We start from the raw sequence: 23564 nt of genomic DNA, 5'->3' as shown, positions 1-23564 counted from the left end.
GACTCTTCACATATAGAAACATCTCTACTATCACTTTCGTTGCGGTAGCTCGTTGATATAATCGAACACGGTTTGTGTTTGTTTGTGCGTATGAATGTTTGCAAGGAGCCCAGACTTTGCTTTATTGTTGAGATTTCTACTAAATGGAACTTTCCATACATATTATTCTCGGTCGTTCTCTTATTGTTATTATGTTGTTTACAAAACGCTGTTCAGTTCCCCACTTAATAATAAATGACACCACACGCTTTTTTGAGTAGGCTACTAAAACAGCTGTGTTTGGCGTCTATTTTTTACAGACTCTCTGGATACATAAAGATAACTCGCAAAATGATGTTCTGAATGAAGCGGTCACTCTGCATTTATAACAAGCGTGTGCATGACGTAGAGAGCGTAGAAAGGACCCTGTTGGCCAGCTGTATGATGACTATGGGCACATCCCCAAACCCTCAATCCCGCAACAAATTAAAGTAAATCAAATGTATGCAATTTAAGCGGTTGATCTCAGCGATGTCAAAAAATACAGAAATCCATATTTATACAGAAAAATCACATCCGTGGCTAACACTGTGTGCACCCTTAAATCTACAGTCTTTCAAGGACAGAAATGATGGCTTGCCAGACAAAGACATTGTAGATATAATCACATATGAACAGAATTAATTTGGATCCCAACAAGATGCTGTTTATGTGTGAATATATCAAATTAGATACCTTGCTGAAGACCCCGTCTTCACTGATGAGCTTTTCTCGGGCAGCTGCATTGATTGCAATTGTGAAACGGACATGAGGTATCAGTAACTGTAAGAAGCAAAACATTTATTTAACCGTGTGCATTAGATCATAAAAATGTATTTGAAAAGCATAATCTCAAAAAAAAGCGGTTCCCTTTTGAAAGGATGAATCTGTGATCTTCTGACTCCCCACTCTCCTCTAAGGACTCTCAGGTCTGGTAATCAGTCTCTTTTTTTACTTAACTGTCCCTCATTGTCCCTTCAAAACAAAAGGTGGTCGTGCCTTCTCTGCTGCATCTCTCAGACTCTGGAATAGCTTACCTATTAACGTGAGGCTAGTCCCTTCACTAGCAAGTTTTAAATCTGCTCTTAAATTGTATTTATTTTCTTTAGCGCTTGATAAAGGTCCGTTGTTTTGCAAGACTTGACTACTGATAGAACTACAAATAAGGGCATGTGCAGAGCATGTCATTCACTTCTTGTGTTCAGCCCACTGCTTGTCTGTGCATGGGTCATGTATAAAATGGAGCACACACATTTAGCTCATATGGGAGCTGAATGGCTGAACAGCAAGGATCTTCATAAATTAAAAGATCTGTTTATAAGCTCTGTCTGGGTAGATTCGCTTTAACACTTTAACTTCCATGCTCACCAGTACTACATCATTGCACTCCAATCTCTATTTAGCAGTCTGGGCTTAATTCTTTTGGTTGTGCTGAGGGCATTATTTAATAATCATTATGCAGAAGCACCTCTTCCACTTGATCAATGTTATTATGTAACAACTGCAAGGTTGAAGACTGGTAAGTCTGTCCCAATTCGAAGGCTGGTTCAAACGCAGCCTCAAAATCCAACCTTCTTTCCCAATGCTGAGAAGGATAAAACGAATGGATTCTTCACAGCCACCTCTATCCCAAGATTCATTAGCCGCCTGTAACGGCTGAATATTTTAAAATATAAATTCAAAACTTTTTTAAATTAACTATCCCTGTCAGCGCATTAATGTGTCATAGACTCTAAAATTCATTTTTCGGCTCTGTGCTGTGTTCAGCTGCTGTCACCAGGCAACAGGAGCAGTAGGTGACGTAACTTGGGAATTCTCGGTAGGGCTAATCAGTTATTTTTCAGTTAGCTTTGCAGACTTCAGAGGCTGCGTGCTTTAAAGACGGAGACCTTAGCCTTCGACTTGGGACAAAGCTATTCTTTATGTCTCCCTCATCTAACACACCTGATTGAAATCATTAGCAGTGACAGCAAGATTTGAATCGGGTGCATCCAATAAGGAAGACATACAAAATGTGCATGGCTGAGGGTCCTCCAGGACAAGTTCGGAAACCCTGCAGCACAAGTTTCCATTCGAAAGAGAACATCTCAGGTTATACAATTGTTCCCTAAGAACCTGACGCTACATCTCTTCGCCATAGTTCATGCATTCCTGTCCACATCACCATCATACAAGATGAGTGACACAATCTTCAGTAATATTCAGTTTGCACTTGACTGTGTATGGAAAGACACATACCTTGTATACCGGATGGACGGTAGAAAGCTGTCTGTACAAGGCTACTTCAAAAACCTCTGATATCAGATGTGTCTTGAGAAGGTGTGTGACCAGCTGGTGTACAATAAAGTCGGAAGACTTTACCCACATCTTGGCAAGCATCCAATCGCATTCATTATCATTTGGGAGAAAGATCGGGCTCCTTTCCCCTGGTTTTTGACTGAGCTTTTTCAGCCAAGCAGACATTTTGGTCAAACAACTCATACTTCTTAGCCAATTACCTCACTTTAACTTTTAACTTTTAATTTGTTTTTTCAGTTCAGACTGATTCTTTATGGGATACGTACCTGAATGGCAATTGGCACAATTTGGTCCAGTCTGTTGTTGTACAGTAGGCAGATGGGTGCAGTCAGATAGAACTGGGTATTTTGGTGTAACTTATTTTCATCCAATCCATCCAAGATTTCATAATCTGCTATGTAGATGTTTCCTTTCTGTAAACACAGATATATTTTATTAAGCGTACAAACTTGTATAGTTTGAAACAAAAAGTCTGTAAGCTAAAATCACATTGTACTAAGTCATTTACTAAACACTTGCTGGATGTCACAATACATCCAGCAAGTCTTGGAATTGATAACTGACCAGCTGTTTTATGAGTTTCTGACCTCTAATTCCTGTTGTAAGGTGAGACCTCTCTGCAGAGAGCCCTCCACCATCTTATGTGTGACTGGAAATGTCTCTTGAAGAGTCACGCACTTCCTGATCATGACAGGATTGCAGCCATTCAAAAACTGATAGCCAAACATGTAATCCGTATTCCAGTCTTCAATCACATTCACTGTCCAGTTACCAAAAAAGAAATTTCAGTCAACTGTCAAAGGCTTTACACTTGTGGAAGGCATGCCTCCAAATTGTTTCCCACAATAAAAATTGATAAAGAAAGTATTCAAACCTAGAAGAGTCTTCTCAATGCCCCAACTTGCCAATATCTCTTCAAAATTTGCTATTTTATCCCAGGACTGAAAATAACTTTTAAGCTTGTCAATGAGTCCTTTCACCAGCCTGAAATAGAATATGTAATTTTAGAGATTTTGGACAACTCTGTAAAATTGATGAACAAAACAATACGTAAAACAAATACTGTGCCCATGACACATTTGCTGAAACGTACACTTCTCCGACATTCAAGTAAAAGTCAGATTTTTTATCTTCATCAAACTGAACGTCTATAGGCAGATCCTTGAGTTTGGCATCTAGGTTCTGAGGGAAGCCTTTGCGGCTCGGTGTCCATCTTGAAGAAGAAAAATGACATCCTTTACTTATGTGGTGAAATGAATTTCAGTGTGCGAACTCCACGGCCACTAGTAATGAGTGTCATTGGGTGGCGGGTATATATACAGTCATGGCCAAAATTGTTGGCACCCCTGAAATTTTTCCAGAAAATCAAGTATTTCTCACAGAAAAGTATTCCATTAACACATGTTTTGCTATACACATGTTTATTCCCTTTGTGACTATTGGAAAAAAAACAAAAAAACGGAGGGAAAAAAGCAAATTTGACATAATGTCACACAAAACTCCAAAAATGGGCTAGACAAAATTATTGGCACCCTTTCAAAATTGTGGATAAATAAGATTGATTCAAGCATGGGATGCTCCTTTAAACTCACCTGGGGCAAGTAATAGGTGTGGGCTATATAAAAAATCACAACCGAAAGCAGACAAAATGGGGAGAAGTTGACTCGGTCATGGCATTGTGCGTCTGTGTGTGCCATACTAAGCATGGACAGCAGATAGAGGAGAAGAGAACTGTCTGAGGACTTGAGAACCAAAATTGTGGAAACATATTGTGGAAAGGGGGGCGTGGTCTAGCGCGGTCTGCGGCAGAGGGGCGTGTCGGGAGTATGACGGTGAGTAAGCAGATCAACGCTAGAGTGAAATCACCTGCTTCTTGTTCTAGTAATTGTCGAGGAGACGCATTTAAGGCACGACAAAGGAGAAGAGAGGGAAGAGAGAAACCAGGCTGGGAAAGCGCACATCGACGGACCGAGAGAGACAAGGTGTCTAGGAGTGTCCGAGCCAAAGGAAAGATTCGTCACAACCAAAGAGATTGTGTTATTGAGTGAGCGGGTCTACAACCCGGAAGTATTGTAGTAAATAAAAAGATTCTTACGCTTTCCCAGCGACGCCGACTCCGCCTCCTTTCTTCCTCAAGCCTGAACCTTGTTACACATATCAACAATCTCAAGGTTACAAGTCCATCTCCAGAGATCTAGATGTTCCTTTGTCCACAGTGCGCAACATAATCAAGAAGTTTGCAACCCATGGCACTGTAGCTAATCTCCCTGGACGTGGACGAAAGACAAAAATTGATAAAAGGTTGCAACGCAGGATAGTCCGGATGGTGGATAAGCAGCCCCAAACAAGTTCCAAAGAAATTCAATCTGTCCTGCAGGCTCAAGGTGCATCAGTGTCAGCGCGAACTATCCGTCGACATTTAAATGAAATTAAACGCTATGGCAGGACCCCACTGCTGACACAGCAACATAAAAAAGCAAGACTAAAGTTTGCCAAAATGTACTTGAGCAAGCCAAAATCCTTCTGGGAAAAAACGCCTTGTGGACAGATGAGACAAAGATAGAGATATTTGGTAAAGTACATCATTCTATTATTTACCGAAAACGGAATGAGGCCTACAAAGAAAAGAACACAGTACCTACAGTCAAATATGGTGGAGGACCAAAGATGTTTTGGGGTTGTTTCGCTGCCTCTGGCACTGGGTCCCTTGACTGTGTGCAAGGCACCATGAAATCTAAGGATTACCAAAGGATTTTGGGTCGCAATGTAGGGCCAAGTGTCAGAAAGCTGGGTCTGCATCTGAGATCGTGGGTCTTCCAGGACAATGAACCCAAACATACTTCAAAAAGCACCCAGAAATGGATGGCAACAAAGCGCTGGAGAGTTCTGAAGTGGCCAGCAATGAGTCCAGATCTAAATCCCATTGAACACCTGCTGAGAGATCTTAAAATTCCTGTGGGGAAAAGGCGCCCTTCCAATTTGAGAGACCTGGAGCAGTTTGCAAAGGAAGAGTGGTCCAAAATTCCTGATGAGAGGTGTAAGAAGTTAATTGATGGTTATAGGAAGCGATTGATTTCAGTTATTTGTTCCAAAGGGTGTGCAACCAAATAATAAGTTAAGGGTGCCAATAATTTTGTCCAGCCCATTTTTGGAGTTTTGTGTGACATTATGTCAAATTTGCTTTTTCCCCTCCTTTTTTTGTTTTGTTCCAATACACACAGTGGAAATAAACATGTGTATAGCAAAACATGTGTTAATGGAATGCTTTTCTGAGAGAAATACTAGATTTTCGGGAAAAATTTCAGGGGTGCCAACAATTTTGGCCATGACTGTATGAAGATACATTTATAATAAAACATTTATAATAAATCAGCATATTAGATTGATTGATCTGTCTCTATAGAGATAAACAAAGAAAAACTACAGCAAACAAATATTGTTTAAGACAGGAACGGTTTCCTCAAACCTGAATTCTTTCTTCCTTAATTGGATTTCTTCTTGTCTTTGCTTTTTTAAAATGTCAGTGTCATCCTGAGGCAATCGCGCTAAGTTAACACACAAAGAAATACATTAAACAATAATAATGCTTTTTTAACAACTGGATGATGAACAAAGTGATTCTGTACATACCACTGCCCTCTCTGATCACCACTTCCTTCTTTTCTAACCAGCGATAACAGGGGAACTCAAAGGACTTTCCAGATGGAGATTTCACTTTGACATATCTACAAAACCATGGAGCATTGTACTTTTTAATTTTCACCTCCACAACGTCTCCAAAGTCCTTCTCTGAATCGATGGTAATGGTGATCTCCTGTAAAAAAAAACATATTTTATTAAACCTACAGTATGCTGTATGGGAAACAAACAAACATCTCTTACACAGGCATTGATAAAGAGGGATTAATCATTCGCAACATTAGATGCAAAATGAAAACGAAAATGCAGTAATATAATTTTCATTTGTCAGTTTCTACATTACTTTTAATATGTAATTTAAACAGATATTTTTAACACTCTTGAAGTTGAAAAAATGTTGTGGGCTTCTTTTTCCTACATTCCATCAAAAACTTTATGCCTTATTTTTACTGTTTCCAGCTATTTTCTAGGACCTTTTTTCACTGAGTGATTTTCAGAGTGTCTCTTCAGTGTGCTCCAATACATACATATCCAGGATCTTTGTTAACAGTTACAGTATATTCCCCCACATTAAAGCATTCCCACAGAGGCAGACTATTTTGAGTTCAGAAAAAATACTTATGTAGTGGGATGTAAATTTTCTAGATACTTCTAGGTAATTACAGTGAATGGTCTGTCCCATGCAAAGTTCTTTGTTTTTTGCGTGTGTTTTCAGGTTGAAGCGGCATGTTTACCAAACAACCTTCAAAGTGATGTATTTTGTAGGTGGTACGGACCCAGACTAGACTGCTGTCTTGAGTTTATTATTTTCTGTTTGATTGAGAAGACCACAATATAACTAAATAAAGCTATTCAGTGATCTTTGAGCCTTAGTGGTCCTTGTTTATTTGTATCATTTTCGGTATTGTTTGGGGATTTTTTTTTGCAGTTTTAATTATATGTGTGTTCCAAATATTTGCTTATTACTCTGGTTGAGTTCTGGATTTATGACATGATATCCATGAAAGAACACATTTTTTATCTGTGGTTATGTATTGAACAGCATGTGTTATACTTTTACCTTTTATTTTACTAGTGCCCCCTTGAGGGTGATATAGCTAACATCTTGGCCTTCAAATAAGTTGATTATAGGGTACTTTGCCCTTTACACTATATTCGCCCTTCAACTTTGATCAGTGTGGGGCACTGTTGAGTGTCTTAGGCTTTACCCTGATAGACATAGTTACCTGGGGCACGTTTCATAAGGAGGTTCAACCAACTCTAGGTTAAACCTTGAACTCCGAGTTGGTTTACTGAAATTAGAAACTTTGAGTTTTTGGCATAAGAATAGCTGATTTGAGTTAGCTCAATCTACTCTGGGTAGGCTTACCCTGGGTTAAGAGCATGCACCACGATTATAAAAAGCCATCATCAATGGAGCTCCGATATGACGATTCACCATGGCAACGGCACCAAAAAAAGCAAAATGGCCACAGAAAGCAACTGCTCTGCATACTGATGTGCTGAAAATGACTTAAATTTAAAATAATAAATGGATAAACGTACTAATAAACAAATAAATGAATCATTAAATGTATGAAAAAAGTAAAATAAAACAGAGATAAATAAAAAATTGTATGCTTACTCGCCATGAGTGCTGCAGTTACACATATGAGACGTGATGGTGTATAGGACCAATGTAGGGCGTCAGACTCTCGTGCAAAGTTCGACTGATCGCTGGTTCGAACCCTGCTCTGAACAGATTTGAGTTGATATGGCTGCACGTCTAAATTAATTGTTTATCAACTTTATCACTTCATTTCTGCATGTATGTCTGTATTTATTCCTTATTCATGAAATTTATTGATGTAATACACGGACACAATGGCTAATTGTAATTGAAATAAGGATGGATGAGATATATTTTGATATATCTACTTTTATGAAAAGAAAAACTGTATATTTTTAATAAAAATGTAAAGGGAAAAAAAACAAAGTACAACCCAATGAATTAATGCAGCCTCCTCATGAATCCTCTATTTAAGCACATTTGTCAAATTATTCACTGAAATAGTCTCATTGTGTCATCAATGACTGTATTAATGGAAGAATGAGGTAAACATGCGCTTTAAAAGGGGGAGGAGATGGAAATAAACCAAAGAAAACCTGCTCCAGACTAGGTTAGGTTCACATAGTAAGTTACTATGGTTACTGACTCAGAGTATAAGTTAACTCTCCTTTAGAAAAGAAACAGGCTTGAGTTACCCCGCTTTCTCGGGTTTGACATACCTCACAGAAACAGAAAACTTATAGTTTCCCTCATTTCAGCGTTAATATACTCAGAGTTTTCACTAAACCTGCATTCTGAAACGGGTTCCTGGATGTTGTCCCTGGCTCTCTGTATTTGTGAATGAGAAAAAGTTATTATACTGTATAACTGATGGTGGGTAACCAACCGATACCTGTATTTGTACGAGTGTGAAAAAATGTTGTGTATTTATTAATATTTGTATGGTTGTCTGCATATTTATAACTTTGTTCTATTGGAATTTTTGTAGAATAATAAGTCATAGTTGACCAATTAACCTTGTCTCAATCCTGAACTTGTGTCCCCAAGTTTGTTTGGGTGTTTATATCCTTGGTTGAAAGTCCCCAGGTGGCGTCGTTGGCCACAAAAACTTACTTGCAGGTTACACATGGCTTTATAATTTTCTGCTTATATCCTCTTAACATAATAGGTGCACATACAAAACGCAAAAAGATAAGACAAAACCGTATTTATATATTGTATTAAAAAAAATCGAATTCTTACCTTTTCAAAACCCATAAAGGGTTTTTTCACCGAGGTTGTTTTACTGCTCTGATTGTTTGAGTCCACCAGTGTCAAGGAAAAATTCCTCAGTTTCTCACCATTAGTAGACACCAACACCTTGTACTTCTTCGTGGCTGCATAAAAGAAAACCTATTCAATACGATATAATGTTCATTTTTATAGCACATTAAAACAACAGAAGTTGATCAAAATGAAAGAAAGGACAATAATAAAAACACACATAAAATATCATACTCACAAGCAAATTTAATGCTTTTGTAAAACATTTCACGGACTGCATGAAGACACACGGGTGAGCATCCAAATGCAGCTTTATAAAAAAACTCACAATCCCGATAGCAGGCAAATAATCAAAAAACACAGGTGGTCAGTCCAAACAAAGCAAATCCAGAGGGGGGACTGAGCAAGGCAAGATGTTCAGACAGAAAAACCTCTGAATTGCAGTGTGACACAAACAAGCCTTTGCGAAGACTAACCAGGGTTTAAATAGACAGAGAAACAACAGTTAACAAGTCACAGGTGAATATAGTTATGATAATAAACTCGGACAATGGTATGTGGGAAATGTAATCAAAAATATTTTCATAAAAGTCACTTAGGAGTCCAAAACCGGATTTAAATGAACCAAACTAATCAGTCGTGCTTAAATGGGTTTCATAAAGTTGAACTTTAGTTCTGTCATGACAACTGGTGTGACAAAATGGGTTTAGCATGGTAGTGTACATGACATATAAATGTATTTGGTCTTGGCAGACTAGATCTGCTAAGCTGCTGCGACAGAGCATGTACAAAGACTTGTTACTGCCAATACATCCACAACATGCTGCTGTGAGTAATAACATATTTGAATAACTCCCATATAGCATACATGATCGCCTTGTAGCAGATCTATACAGGTGGAGCCAGGGCCGCCACAAATTCCGTTGCAAAACACATTCATTACTCACACTTTCAATTCTGTAAAATTTTTGACAAGTATGTGTAACCGGAACGAACCACACCTACACCAGGCGGGCCTCAAACCGGGTCGGTTCTGCACGGGAGTCGGGCGCTCTAGCGAGGAGGCTAAAGACCGCAGTGTCTAGCATCTGTCGCTAGAGAGTCCTTGAGGCAGAGGAGTGAGGTTTACATACTTGCACAGCACGCAGTGCACTGGCTTGACTCTGTTACATATGTAACGAAAATTATTCATAAAACTGCACTTAAAAAGACATATACAAGCATGCAAGCGTGTTATTTCATTTTTTTCCCTATGTACAGTACAAATAATAATAATAATGAATTAATACTAACTAATCCGTTACAACCTACAAAATTTAAATAAAAATTCTGTACTGTAGTAAATGTTCAGAACATAAACAAATATTTTTGAGCACAATTTAGTCAAAGTATAGTGGAGATTTCAACGTTTCTTGAGTGATACATATTTACATGTTATATAGCTACACAAGCATAGGCAGCAACCTAGTTCGCCTATATGTATTTGCCACCCTAACCCCACCCCACACCTTACCCTAACAACTAATGTTAGGGGACTCATAATCTGGTGGGGCTTCTGACTTCAAAATTATATTGTTTGAATTCAATAAGCATACAAATGTATTTGATATGGAGGCCCTTCACATGGAGGCGACACTGGGGGGGGCTTGCCTCAGATAACTGCTAAGCCCCGACAAAGCACCCCCAAGGATTTTCTAATATATTTTACGGACTGTCTATTTAATGTTACACTGACTGCAAATAGCCCCTCTTGTAAGCACATGCTTTGTACACTAACTTTGCCCACCAGTTTCTGATTGGAGTAGAGAAAAAGTAAGAATGATGCTGAACATCTAATGTCTCCAGTGGCCTAAAGAGTAAAGCTCATGTTGTTTAATTCATATCGGCGCAGGTTCGAAATTGTCTAATGAAAATTAAAAGTGGCTAATGATTGTTTAATCAAACTTTTCCAGTACTATAGTTTAAGAGAATGTGACTTTTGGATAGCAGCGAACTCAATAAAACACTACTTAAAACAAATCGCACTGACCTGGAAGAGAAATTCTCCATCTTACCGCAGAGAGCAGCTGAAGAGCAGGTAAAGCAGATTGTTATGCCCGCCGTGGCAAATCAAATGTTTTGATGTGCAGTCGGGTGCTATTCGAGTTATCATTATAGTTACAGAATTGTTAAAGTGAAATGTGAATATATTCAATGTTTTGATTAATCTGCACTTTATGGTAACACTTTGTGTTCTTTGCTAAAATAAGCGCGTATTACATCTTATTCTATTTCAATAAAGAGAACAGAAGAGTATAGCATTGATTAGTTTGGTTTTGGTTATATAAGGAATAATTCGACTAGAGAAAGACCCGTGGTGAAAAGACTCGTACCTTGTGGATATCTTATATTTTCTTAACAGAAACTTGTTAAGTAATGACAAAACCATACGCCGACCGTATGCTACAGTGTGTTCTGTACGTTCATTAATGTACTCTGCTTCATTTGCTTTTTCTGATTTTTTTGTGTAGTTCATAAATACGTTTGTTTTGTAGACTACTTTACAATAATGTTTCCTGCTGCCGGGATACCTCCCATGGTTGAGACCACCGGGCTACCTTCCAGGGTCAAGGCCATCAGATTCCCCTCCAGGGTTGAGGCCGCCGGTGTACTGTTAAGCCACAGATCCCCGCCGGCTCCCCAGCTGGCAATCCAGCAGGCATCCAGCGCAGCCCAGTCGCCAAGAAGCGCTGCCCAATTGCCGGCATCCAGTCTGGTGCAGCCCCAGTTGTGCCCTAACGTTTGCTTATTTGGACTTCCTCGCTTGGACACTTGTGTTCCCTTCCCTTGGACTCTTGTGCTTCCCTCCCCTTTATGGCTATTGTATTTATCATGTTGCCCTGTATTTTTTTTTCTGTTTAGCTATCTGTCTCGTCTTGTTTGTGTCTTGATGAGCATCAGGTTGCCGCTCCTTTAGGAGGGGTTTCTGTCATGACTTTGTCCCATGATGTCATGCTTCTCTTGATCTAATGGGAGGATCACGACAGAGCCAAATGTCTTATGTGGAGAGAGGCATTTTTGGACCTTTTTTGCCTTCCATATGCACTCTCAGATCTCTTCTTTGTTCCTGACCTCTCGTTTTCTCTTAATTGCTTGTTATGATTTCATGCCCTACACCTGTTCCCTCTTGATTTGATCCATTTATAATGCCCTCATGTTTTCTGTCCAGTGCTGGTTCATTGTTTGATTCATGTGGGTGAGTTCTTGTGTCTAGTTCAGTGTAGCTAAATGTAAAATGTAAATGTACTCTAGTCTAGTTTTGTAGTAATTTAAGTGTTCTCTTAGTCGTGTTAGGTGTAGTTAGTCCTTGTTACTGTGCTGTAGCGATTTTAGCTGCATGTTAAAATAAGGCTGAGTTTAACTCACCAAATAAGATTCTCCACCAGATCTATCAAGATCAAATACATGAAATTAGTTATTTAAAACGTCAATTTCACTCAAGGAATTAGTTTAGCTCAAAGGAAAATATGTATAATAATCTTTGTCACACATACATATTTTCCAATTCTGATTTGCAGTATTGTGATAAAAATCCTATATGCCATGCCATGAAAGTGATAAGTGGGCCAGAGAAAGTTCCTTTGTTTCTCATGTTGCTAGGGATGAGCGAGTACAGCAGTATCTGTATCTGTTAACCAAATGAATTATCTGTATCTGTACTCGGACTGGGCGGGGCCCTTACCGATAAGTGGGCGGTATTTAACCTGGAAGTGGGTCAGGTTGTCTTGAGATGGGCGGGGCTTTAACCGGTATGTTATTTTAAGCATTCAATTGATATGAGTTGATCAGAAATTGTTATATTTATTGCTGATTATAAAACTATTTACATGACAATATCAGCATTGAGCTTCAGATCAATGGTTTTGATCACGATAAACAAAATAACAAAACTATATACAAAACAAGTTTTGCAACAATTTATACAACACATGCGGTTGCAATTATGAAGTAAAATGTAATGAACAAGAGTTTTCATCTCAACATAACTTTCTTTTTTTAACTTTTAATTTTTTTATGATCAGTGTGATTTTTTTTGGTTCTTTTTTTTCCCACACCAGGTATGTGTGTGTGTAGCTAATTAATTTGTAATATGGTTTTATACCACTATTTCCTTAATTTTTTTTAAGAAATACAGCAAGAAAGTGTCAGACAATTTGAAGTAAAAAAACTGGTTAGAGCCAGCTGACGTTTTAAAAAAGAAAAAAAAAAACTCTGACAGGCAGAGTCGCATTCTACCATGCACCACGTCTGAACAAAAAACCCCACGTTTATCAAAACTCTACTGGTTAATAAGTAAGTACTACAAACCGAAATAAAAACAAACCTGAAGCTGAAGAGACATAAACGTTAACGGAAAGACGCGTGAACCTGAGTGACTGAGGAAGAGACAGAGAGACAGAGAGAGAGAGAGAGACAGAGAGAGAGAGAGAGAGACAGAGAGAGAGAGCTGCGGACACAGTCAGCATCACAATACATCTGTATGTGTGTAGAGGAGGGGCGCTGTCACTATCCTATCACAGAACGCAGACACAGTCAGCTACCCAATGAGGATTTTTATTCAATCTGAGCACAGATATTGACTCGTATTACTCGTATGATACTCATACACAGCAAAAGTGCTTTATCCGTACCGGATACTCGTTTCAGCAGAGTATCCGGCTCAACTCTACATGGCGCCTCATTTGCAAAGCTCTGACAGTATGGTCAGTTTGCATTTAATACCTAAACTAAGTTATGGACAAAGTATGATGCATGTTATGTTTTTATAACATAGCTCATCATATAGTGAATTCAAAGCGGAGTTGTAAAATATGAAACATGCAAGGCATTGAACTGTGAATCATCCCAACGTATGAATACATCAAATGAACCCTAAATCAAAACTTGTATATCTAAGAGATACAGAGCTCTCACTGCGTCCTGTCAGTTGGTAATACCTAGAATTTTTTAAATCAAGTGCAGGTGGTAGATCCTTTTCTTATCTAGCGCCTAAACTTTGGAATATTCTTCCCTGCACTGTCCGGGAGGCAGACACACTCTGTTAGTTTAAATCTAGACTAAAGACTCGTCTATTTAATCTTGCATACACTACACCTCCATAATATTCATCCTCAGAGGATTTAGGCTGCATTATTTAGATCAACCGGAACCAGGAACACATCCAACAACAAATGATGTACTTGTTGCATCAAAGAGTGCAGAACAGTACTCTACTCTCAGCCAGTCTTGTCTTTTTGTTCCAAGGTTACCGCAGGATGCAGTTCATGCCCAGACCTGATGGCAGAGCTGAGAATGGGAAGCGGTGACCTGACAAGAGCTAAGAGGATAGAGCTGGATAAAGGACGCGACAACTTTGTTTTTCCTACAACATTTCAAATGCTATTAGATTGTTAATGATAATCTTAAATCCTTCATTTTTATATTTTTATTAAGCCTTGTTGTGCAAGCACTGTTGAGCTTGTGCAGAGGCAGCAGCTTTTGCCAGAGGGGAACTGGAATACTCTGGTTGGGCCTGGGTTCCCCTGAGGTTTTTTTTCTCGATGGGAGTTTTGGGTTCCTCACCACCGTTTGCATATTGTTTTTCACTATCTGCCTGGCCGGGGGGGCTGCTTTAGAATTCATACTTGTATTAAATGTGTCTCATCTACAGCTGCTTTGTAACAATGAAAATTGTAAAAAGCGCTATATAAATAAAGTTGAGTTGAGTTGAGTATCTAAAATGGCACGAGCACCAACACACAACCTAGACATTTAGATACATTTACAGAAAAGGATAGTTTAAATCACATAAGTTCCTATTCGTTAGAGAAGTTTCTCTGGTTAGCCTCTGATGTTAAGATAGAGATGAGACGCAGACTTATCACCAATGCTTTGAAGCTTAGGTGCCGTAAATATCCTACATAGAAACCAAAGGGTTATCCCCTTACCTGCATTGTAAACAATGCGAATAAACGCCTCATCTGCACAGAATTTTGTGATTGGACCAAAGCAGTCAGCACGTCATGCGTTGTATTCATTCTTTGTTCACACATTGTCCCTTACTGGAATTTGACCGTAACGTTACTACTTCTATAACTGGAGAATTGGAAGTACTGATTTACCGTAAAGGTCCCGTTCACACATGATCTGTTAACTGCAATTTTCTTGTTTTATTGATGGGAAGTTCGACTCATTTTTTCGATTCGGATGTTTGAAATTCGTTCAGCAAAATTAACGAATCCTTTTTCGAGTAATTTCATTCATCTGAGCAGAGTTAAATATATCTTGCATGTTAATAGCCAAATTACCCCATAATGTTTATTTATGCTAGTTTTTATCAGATACGTATTAGAAATAACATATATTGTAGTTAGGGAAAAGTTAGAAACAGTAATTTAATTATTTCCTGACAGCCATGTAAGCTATGAAATCTGTTCTAGAAACATAAATCATTAGTTCATGTCTCGAGCCCACAGGTCTGAGTCGTTCGTTCGTTCTTTTGTCAAGTGACAACCGCATAGGCCAGTCTATGCAGACTGAGCCGGTAACAGAATTGATTAGTTCATCTCCCGAGTCTTCCGGTTTGAGTCGTTGTTTTGTCACGTGATACAATAGATGCATGTTTAATGTAGTACATACAAAAATAACTTCATTCCTGACTTCCCTTACAAATATTCATGCAGTTATTAACTCTTGCTTTTATGCATATCTGTAAAGTTATGTAATAATAATTAATTCACAATTTTGAGTCACTCAGGAATGCAATAAGGTTTAGTGGTTGTAGTTTTTTACTATAAAGTCTTATGCAGTAAGCAAAGTATATAATTATTGAAATTATTTTAAAGAGATCACTTGTGTAATATATGCATTAGACATAAACACTGGCTTTACTAGTGTTTCTTATGTTTCTTTTGCCAGCACAGTTCTTATGCAAAATAGTTAATAAGATAAATTAAAAACACATGCAGAAATACATAAGAAACATTTATTTATATACTGACAGAAAAAAAAGAACAGAACGGTACGTTTTAGAGAAGATGTTGATAATTTTATAATATGTCTTCCTATAATACAAAACACATAACACGTACAACATGCATTTGACTAGTGATCCGGGAAGGGGTCACGTAACGTTAAAGACTTGGGACTCAAAGACTCCGGTACAGGCTGCAGGTTTGCCTGTGGAGTTATTTGACAAAAGAACGAATTGGCTCGGACCCGATGACTCAAGAGACAAACTAATCATTACGGTTTCTGGTACAATGTTGCACATGGCCAGTCAACATAAAATGAATGAATCAATCTCTGAGACACGTCACATCGTGTGTATAATAAGCCTCTAACAGTGCCCTTTGTCATGAAACTCGGTGGGGGACAAGGCAGAAGAATCCAATTGCAGGCAGACAGGAGATGATGGTAAACTAATAATCAGATATTTTAATATACAACAACACTTCAAAACAAAGGGGACAAAACAAAACCCACGAGGGGAAAACAAAACAGGATAAACTATTAACTAAAACGAGGACACGGACAAACTAAACTAAGAAAAACAAACACTTAATACACACTAAACAACATTTACTAGACACGGGGGTAACAGGAACTGGGAGGACACAGCAAGATACACATAGAAACAGGTACACATAGAAACAGCTATACAAGAACATCCAATTACTTCAAGCACAAACACAGAAACTTTAACAACATTCACAGAAGCTTTCACAATGAACGCGCACAGGACAATGAACACGAGGGTGTTTAAAGGGGAGACCGACAAAGGATGATTAACAAGGAACAGGTGCTGGGGATTAAACACTAATCGTAAGGTAACAAGGAAACGAGATGGCGGGAAACACTGACGAGACACGAGAAAGAGCATGCCAAGCCAAAATATAAACAAAGCCATGTCTTTCTCACACAAAACCCAAGGCAATGCCATGACTCCACCGCAAGACCAAGAATAAACAAGACATGATGGTGGAATCATGACACCCATTAAGTTGTTTTCACTCCGTGGTACGTTTCAGCCTCTTTGTTTAGAAGACGCTATAGTGCTACCAGTAAGGGAATAACATCTGCCACAGATGAATCAGATGAGCTTGTCTCCTTTGTTATCTGCTCAAATGGGGCAAGAAGAGAGAGCACCTTCTCCACTAACACTCGGGCAAAAAAGTCACAAGCAGTTCTTCTAGGTATGCAACCAGGACTCGCTTTTGCGCAAAAATGCTCTTCAGCATATAATATGTAGTAGGGATGCAACAATACAGCTCACCCACAGTTCAATACCTCTATATCCCATCCACGATTTTCGGCTTGGTTCCCTTCTGATGGGTTGGCACATTAAAGTTTATTTGTGTTTTATTAACCCTAACCCTATATGCTTATGTGACAGGAACAGTGAAAAGTATTATCTTTAAGCAAAAATCTACTACTATGTACAAATTTCTTGAGTATTGAATAAAGGTTAAGATTTACACCGGGAGCTCAAAGCAATTTTTGGTTTACTGTTCATCAACAGGCCAGTAAGATCAGCTTCTCGAAGAGGTTTTGCACATCAGAGTATTTAAAATAACGTAGTATAAACTTGCGATAGCTGTAATGGAAGTAAATCTGCAATGCCCGTAACACTGCAAACTCTAGCACTCAATGGCTAAGTTATATATATTTTCAAGGTGCGCCACTGCCATTGAAATAAATTGGAAGAAATGCAATGCTAAATAGCTGCCTGGAGGCGCTCTTGCTATTATGAAAATAGATGTCCGAAAGGCCGCTATGTGTATCTCCATATAATCTATGCACCACACACACTCAAGGTCCAGAAAAGAGTAACATTTAACAAGACATCCAAAAAGATTCAACTGAACAAAGTCACAATGATTTTGTTGAAACTCAATCACACAACCTCCTGAAACAGGGCAACACAACACAGACACTGAGAAAACAAGACCAAAATGTACTAGATCCGGACGGATCATAATCAAGCCAAAACAGTGCAAGGACTATTTGTAAAGCTGAGTGAAAGCCAGTTCGTAAAGATTACAGTAAATATGGACTGAATAAGTATTCTTCATACATAATCAAACAATCTATCATTTTTTATTAATGCTAAGAAGTGTGCATTGTGTTAAGAAGACCGACGTTAATCCTGTTATAGAGTGTCTTGTTACACAGTAAATTAAAAATAATCATAATGACACTCTTATTGTGTTGGATGTCTGAAATGTTCTTAAAATCTTGGGGATGTTGTAATACGTAAGCACGCTGTATACGTGCACCGGAAATGATGTATGTGTATGTAAGCTGTATGTGAAGTTTGTCTCATTTGCTCGGAGTCTGTTGTGTTGGTCAAAAGTGGAATCCTTATACGGCATTATGAAACTAGACATAACCCTAACTTACCCACATCAGTCCGAGGTGAGAACACAGAAAATATATTTGCTCAAAGCCCAGTATGAGCAATCTAAACTGGTCCTCCCTCTCTCACTTACCTACCAACAACCAGCAAATAAGTGTTTGTAGTAGAGTAGGCGGGGCGAGACCGTGGTTCGAGTCCGGTGAGTAATTGTGAATGAACACCAGCTGTGCGCACACCGGGTTCGAATCACGTAGGAGATTGGGAGCATATAAAAGGATCGAGCGACCGGACCGTCGAAGAGAAAGGACCGGGCCCGAAGTGTGTATATGTATTTATGTTTTACTGTGTTGTTGTTCGCCGGCGGTCGTCCGTGAGGGGTCGCCTGCTGTTTTATTACTTTATTAAATGTTTCAAAATGTCTTCCGGTTCCCGCCTCCTTCCTTCCATGTCTGAATTTTATTACAGTGTTCTTTAAGAATACTGTGCCTCTTAGGAAAATTCAACAAGCCCTTTACTGATGGGGAAATAGTAAAAGTGTGCATGGAGGGTGTGTCTGAAACTAAAAGAAATATAAAAACTCCAGTGGGACTACATAACCGTAACTACATTTTTTAGTTCACGGCTGTTGCTTCTGGCTTTGCTACTGATCGGACGCATTTAAAAACAGCTCTGTGCTTTGCACTTCTGCTTTTATGCTTTATCTTATTTAAACACCAGCAGTTCAGTACAGTGCCCAGACTAAAAAATAAGGCACTAAAACCAAAGACTGGGAAATACTTCAAAACTTTCGAATGCTCAGCAACCAGAATTTCTTTTAGGATAGTGGTCTACCAGCTTACTGCCGACAATTGAAACTCTTAAGGATAACTCTGCTAACCACTCTCAAACTGGTTTGAAAATGCCTTCTTCTGAATGAACAAACACCTGCTGCTCAAACTGCCACAAACTTCTACAAAAGATTGCAGTTCTCGAAACAAAGTTACTCACAATATTGCCGTCCCTGCAAGAACACACAGCTGATACTCGCCGTGGACCCCCTCAGCACATAGCCGGTGAGTTCTGTGAACCAAGCACTTCTCATCAGATTATAGTGAGCTCAGACAAACCGGTACAGATGCAAACAAAGGTAGCTGAGGACACAAACCATTGGCAGAAAAAGGGCTCAAGACCTAAAGGTGCTCGTAATATCAGACTGTCAAGAGTTTCACAAATTGCCGCATAAGCTTCATCTACCCCAGATATGGGTAAGACTCGACTAGACAATGTTGGTACTCTGCCAGCCCATGTACATCTTGAAAATAGAAATGATGTTTAATTAACAAAGTTCGGGAGGAGCCGGAGCATATAATCAGCCGGCTGGTCTATAATCAGCAATCACAGCTGTACACATTTAGCCCTAGCAAGCTCGCTAATAAATAGGGAAACCATCTTACCTGCTCGATCTCCTAAGATTAAGCATCGATACGCTTCGTTCGAAGCCATGTCCGAGGATTCTCTATGAGTAGGCTAATAATCATGTCTCGAACGTCTCGCAACTGCAATGCCCATCGACACACACGCAAAACAGCAGCTTGTTAACATTATACATTTATTTCCGCTTTTCGACAACCATTTACAATGAAAACCAAACTCTTAATGGGTTCATCAACACAGGAAGGACGTCATGTATTCAAGGGACCTTACGGATCTTTAAACGCCGACCAGCCACGCGACAGGCCCGATCCGTAAAGCAACATTTCCAATACGTCTTCCCCGCAGCTTCGGGACGTGATAACGTATTCCCACTGGAATAAGTAGCATTCGTCACCTCTTTCGTTCCCTTATGCAAGTGCTGCCGGCATGCTAGCTCGCAACACAACGCCGGCTCGTTGTAAACGCCACCGCTGCTAGTGAGAGCTCACTGCTAAAGGGACGGCAGTGTTTCAGACGCAGGCTGTTGGCTACCACTAAGCATTTGCTATTAAGGCTCACAAGGTCGCCGCATTTTGAACCGATCAATACGATTCGCCAATACGATGTCGTTTCAACGGGCGTACACTTTTTCTGCGAAGAGAAACAATCATCTTGGGGGAAATAATTAATTCTTGTTCCATGAAGTCACTCGGATCAACCCCAAATTACACGACTCATTTCTGATAAATCACAATGTATTTATAAACTGAGTTTACTTGGGTTTGAACAGCCGAAACGCAAGAAGCTGGGTGAGTACAATCTTTTTACTCGAAAATACATTTAGTTTTATCCACCGTTATGCCGTTGCCTCTGCTGCGCTCGAGAATGGTATATCGCTGGCCGGCACGAGCATACTCACTTGGTCGTTTATTTTGCAGGGACAATGTTTTATGTATGAACTCTGTGCCCGTGCTGTCCAGTGAACCAGTGTTGCCAATTCCTTTCATTTGATAGTAACTAAGCCTGCCCGAAAAATAGCTAAATGTCGCCAGATGACGTCAAGTGCTAAATTGCACATCAATGACGTCACCGAGTAATATCGGACTAGCCATGCACTTTAGTTCCGCTTCATACTCTCTCAGTGGTTGTATAGAGCTTTGTTTTAAAGCAATACAGCCAAATACAAAATAAATAGGTTCTTAATGACTTATTTTCTGTATCTGTTGGGCAGACAACAAGGCTTTGTAATGTGTACTAAACCTCGTTAACTGTACACCAGCAGTCTGTTTATGCGTCCATACAGTTATCACGTTTTAAATCGTAGATGCTCGAACAAGGTCAATGCTTGCCGCTGTTACTTTAAGTTAGACAGACAGCAGCACGCCTAAGCATATTTACTAGTTGCTTCACCGCAAGATCTCCCTCATCTCTCTACATGAACACAACCGCATCTTGGAATCAAACCCCAGCTGCTATGTTGACTCCGGAATAATTAATTGTGTTCAACCCATACAGTGTGCACAGCAATTTGAAGTTAAAACAGCAAATTTATTGGGGTGTCCGTAAAACGCTCACCCTCCACAGCTAAGCATCTTGCACACTCCTGATTAACTCCATCTGCAAGCAGAGGTTTCAGAGGCATTATACGTTCACAAACCTCGCCATGCGTAACTCAACATCATCACATGCCTGCCAGCCATATGGGCTCTCGGGGAGTCCCTGGTCAGAAGCAAACAAGTCCACAGACTTCTGCATCAGATTCCGGCCGCACATGTCGACATTCCCTCACAAGAAAGAGCCACGATCGTCAGGTTGCAGTAGCAGGCCATCGGCGAGCGTGGGTAGCACCACAGATTCCCCGGATGCTATGGAACCCCTAGTCGGGAGGTCCTTCACTCCGCATTCCAGCACAAGTCTCCCAACAACGCCCCGCCAGCAGCTGGCAATGCTAGTTACCCAGGAGACATACGCTCACAAGCACCCGGAGCTCCGGTGCTTTCCCACCCATTCCCTGCCCCTGGCTCTTGGCCCACGGCTCCTCCATCGACCACTAGCGCGAGGCTGCCTCAGCTAGCGATGCAGGTGCCGGTCCTCGGCCATATCACCGCCCCCTTAGAAGCCGCCGCTAGCGCGAGCATGGCTCCGCTAGCCGCTCAGGCGGCTGCAATCCCCTCCCTTTTCTCTCTTCCACAGAGGATATCAAGCTTCACATTGGCCACGGCGACAGCAATGCCAGTGCCAATCAACGCACCAGCGTTGGAACCGCCCCCAGTCCCAGGCAACATCAGATCTTGGCAGAAGTTCAGGCGGCTGGCACCCGAAGCAGACCCTTTGCCAACACCGGTACCTCCCTATTCGGAGCTGATATTCCGGTTAACCACCCCCTAAAAACCCTCCTCGATGCTTCTCTAAACTCCATCATCCAAGCCGTCTCCCTCAGGACCCTCCAATCTTATCTCACTGCATGGAAAAGCTTCAAGTCTTTTCACCTGGCGTTCAACATTCCCTTTCCCGATTTTCTGTCCTCACCATCACCTCTTTCATCTCCTTCCTAAACTCTTCAAAAAACCTCCAGGCCAGCTCAATTAAAGGCTACATGAGTGGAGTCCAGTTCTTCCACAAACTCATATTCAATTCCTAATCTGCACCCATAGCCAGCTCCCAAACATCTATGCTTATCAAAGGCATTCAATGTACCCAGCCTGCTCGCCAGGATGCAAGGCAACCCATAACCCTGGATATACTTACCAGATGCATTTCCACCCTCCGTAAAGGATACCACTCCAAACACGTCGATCGCACACTCGACACCAAGTTTATCCTAGCATTCTTCAGATTTCTAAGATGTTCAGAAATTTCCACAACATCCACTTTCAACCCCCTAACCCATCCAATGGTATCCGACCTGTCAGTAGTCGATTCAGAGAGGATGTCATTCTCCATTAAACAGAGCAAGACGGACCAAACCAGGAGAGGACATTTCATCTACATATTCAATCTCCACTCACCAATTGAACCTTATCAGACCCTCCTAGCCTACCTCCACTTCAGGAAATCCCAGACCAAAACCACATCGGATCCTCTATTCGTCGACGAGTCTAACCGCCCAGCTACACGCTTCTGGTTCCAAAAGCACCTCAAAGCTTTCCTGCTCCTTTCCGGCATCCCCGCAGACCACTTTTCCGGCCACTCCTTCCGCATAGGCGCAGCAACCACAGCAGCCCAAAAAGGCCTCTCGCACTCTCAAATCCAAGCACTAGGGCGCTGGACATCGGAAGCTTTCAAGAGCTACATCAGGTCAGATCGCTCTATCATCAGGTAAGCTCATCGAACCCTCATTTCCAAGATCATCTAGAGAATTCATACTTCACACGCATGAGCTCGAACATCCTCCATGCCAGCCAAAATCTCACTAACAGGAGATCTCACCGCCGATTCAGCCGGCTCTGGGGCCAGTGCCCAAGTCTCAGGCTCTGCAGCAGCAGATTTAACAGCAGGATTCAACATCGCAGCAGCGACTACCCTGGCAGAGACCAACACTTCCGTTTCAACCAAAGAAGCCAGCATCGCCGCAGCGACTACCCTGGCAGAGATCAGCACTTCCATTTCAAGCAAAGAAGCCAGCGTTGCCATAGCAACAGCCTCAGCCAAGGCCAGCTTTCCCATTTCATCCATGGAACCAAGTGCTGCAACTAAGAACCATCCACAGAAGCCTATGCTTCCGTCAAAATGGCTGAAGCCAGCGTTACAGCAGCGACCGCCTCCACAGAGGTCCGTAATTCCATCACAAGTGCCGAAGCCAGTGTCGCAGCAGCGATCGCCTCCGCAGAGGCCCGTGCTTCCATCTAAGGCACAGAAGCCAGCATCACCGCAGTGACCGCCTCCGCAGAGGCCGGAGCTTCCATCTAATGCGCAGAAGCCAGCGTCGCCGCTGCGATCGCCTCCGCAGAGGCCAGTGCTTCCATCTAATGCGCAGAACCCAGCGTCGCCGCAGCGATCGCCTCCGCAGAGGCCTGTGCTTCCATCTAA

General features: G+C 40.8%; 1 protein-coding gene across 1 annotated transcript in view; it reads right to left on the bottom strand.

Moving 5' to 3' along the window:
* Window positions 1-23564, bottom strand: part of LOC130430795 (polyunsaturated fatty acid 5-lipoxygenase-like) — a 69601-nt gene that overhangs the window by 18123 nt on the left and 27914 nt on the right. The window contains exons 2-10 of the mRNA XM_056759948.1: window positions 8747-8880; window positions 5947-6130; window positions 5783-5861; window positions 3410-3529; window positions 3191-3300; window positions 2904-3076; window positions 2583-2729; window positions 2257-2460; window positions 715-801 (exon numbers count right to left, since the gene is read on the bottom strand). Of these exons, the coding sequence (XP_056615926.1) occupies window positions 715-801; window positions 2257-2460; window positions 2583-2729; window positions 2904-3076; window positions 3191-3300; window positions 3410-3529; window positions 5783-5861; window positions 5947-6130; window positions 8747-8880 (1238 nt within the window). The remainder of the gene's footprint in view (window positions 1-714; window positions 802-2256; window positions 2461-2582; window positions 2730-2903; window positions 3077-3190; window positions 3301-3409; window positions 3530-5782; window positions 5862-5946; window positions 6131-8746; window positions 8881-23564) is intronic.

Source organism: Triplophysa dalaica, chromosome 10 (assembly GCF_015846415.1).
Source record: "Triplophysa dalaica isolate WHDGS20190420 chromosome 10, ASM1584641v1, whole genome shotgun sequence".
NCBI classification, from domain to species: Eukaryota; Metazoa; Chordata; class Actinopteri; order Cypriniformes; family Nemacheilidae; genus Triplophysa; species Triplophysa dalaica.
Note: the sequence above shows the minus strand (reverse complement) of the source record. Positions and strands in the feature narration are given on the sequence as shown.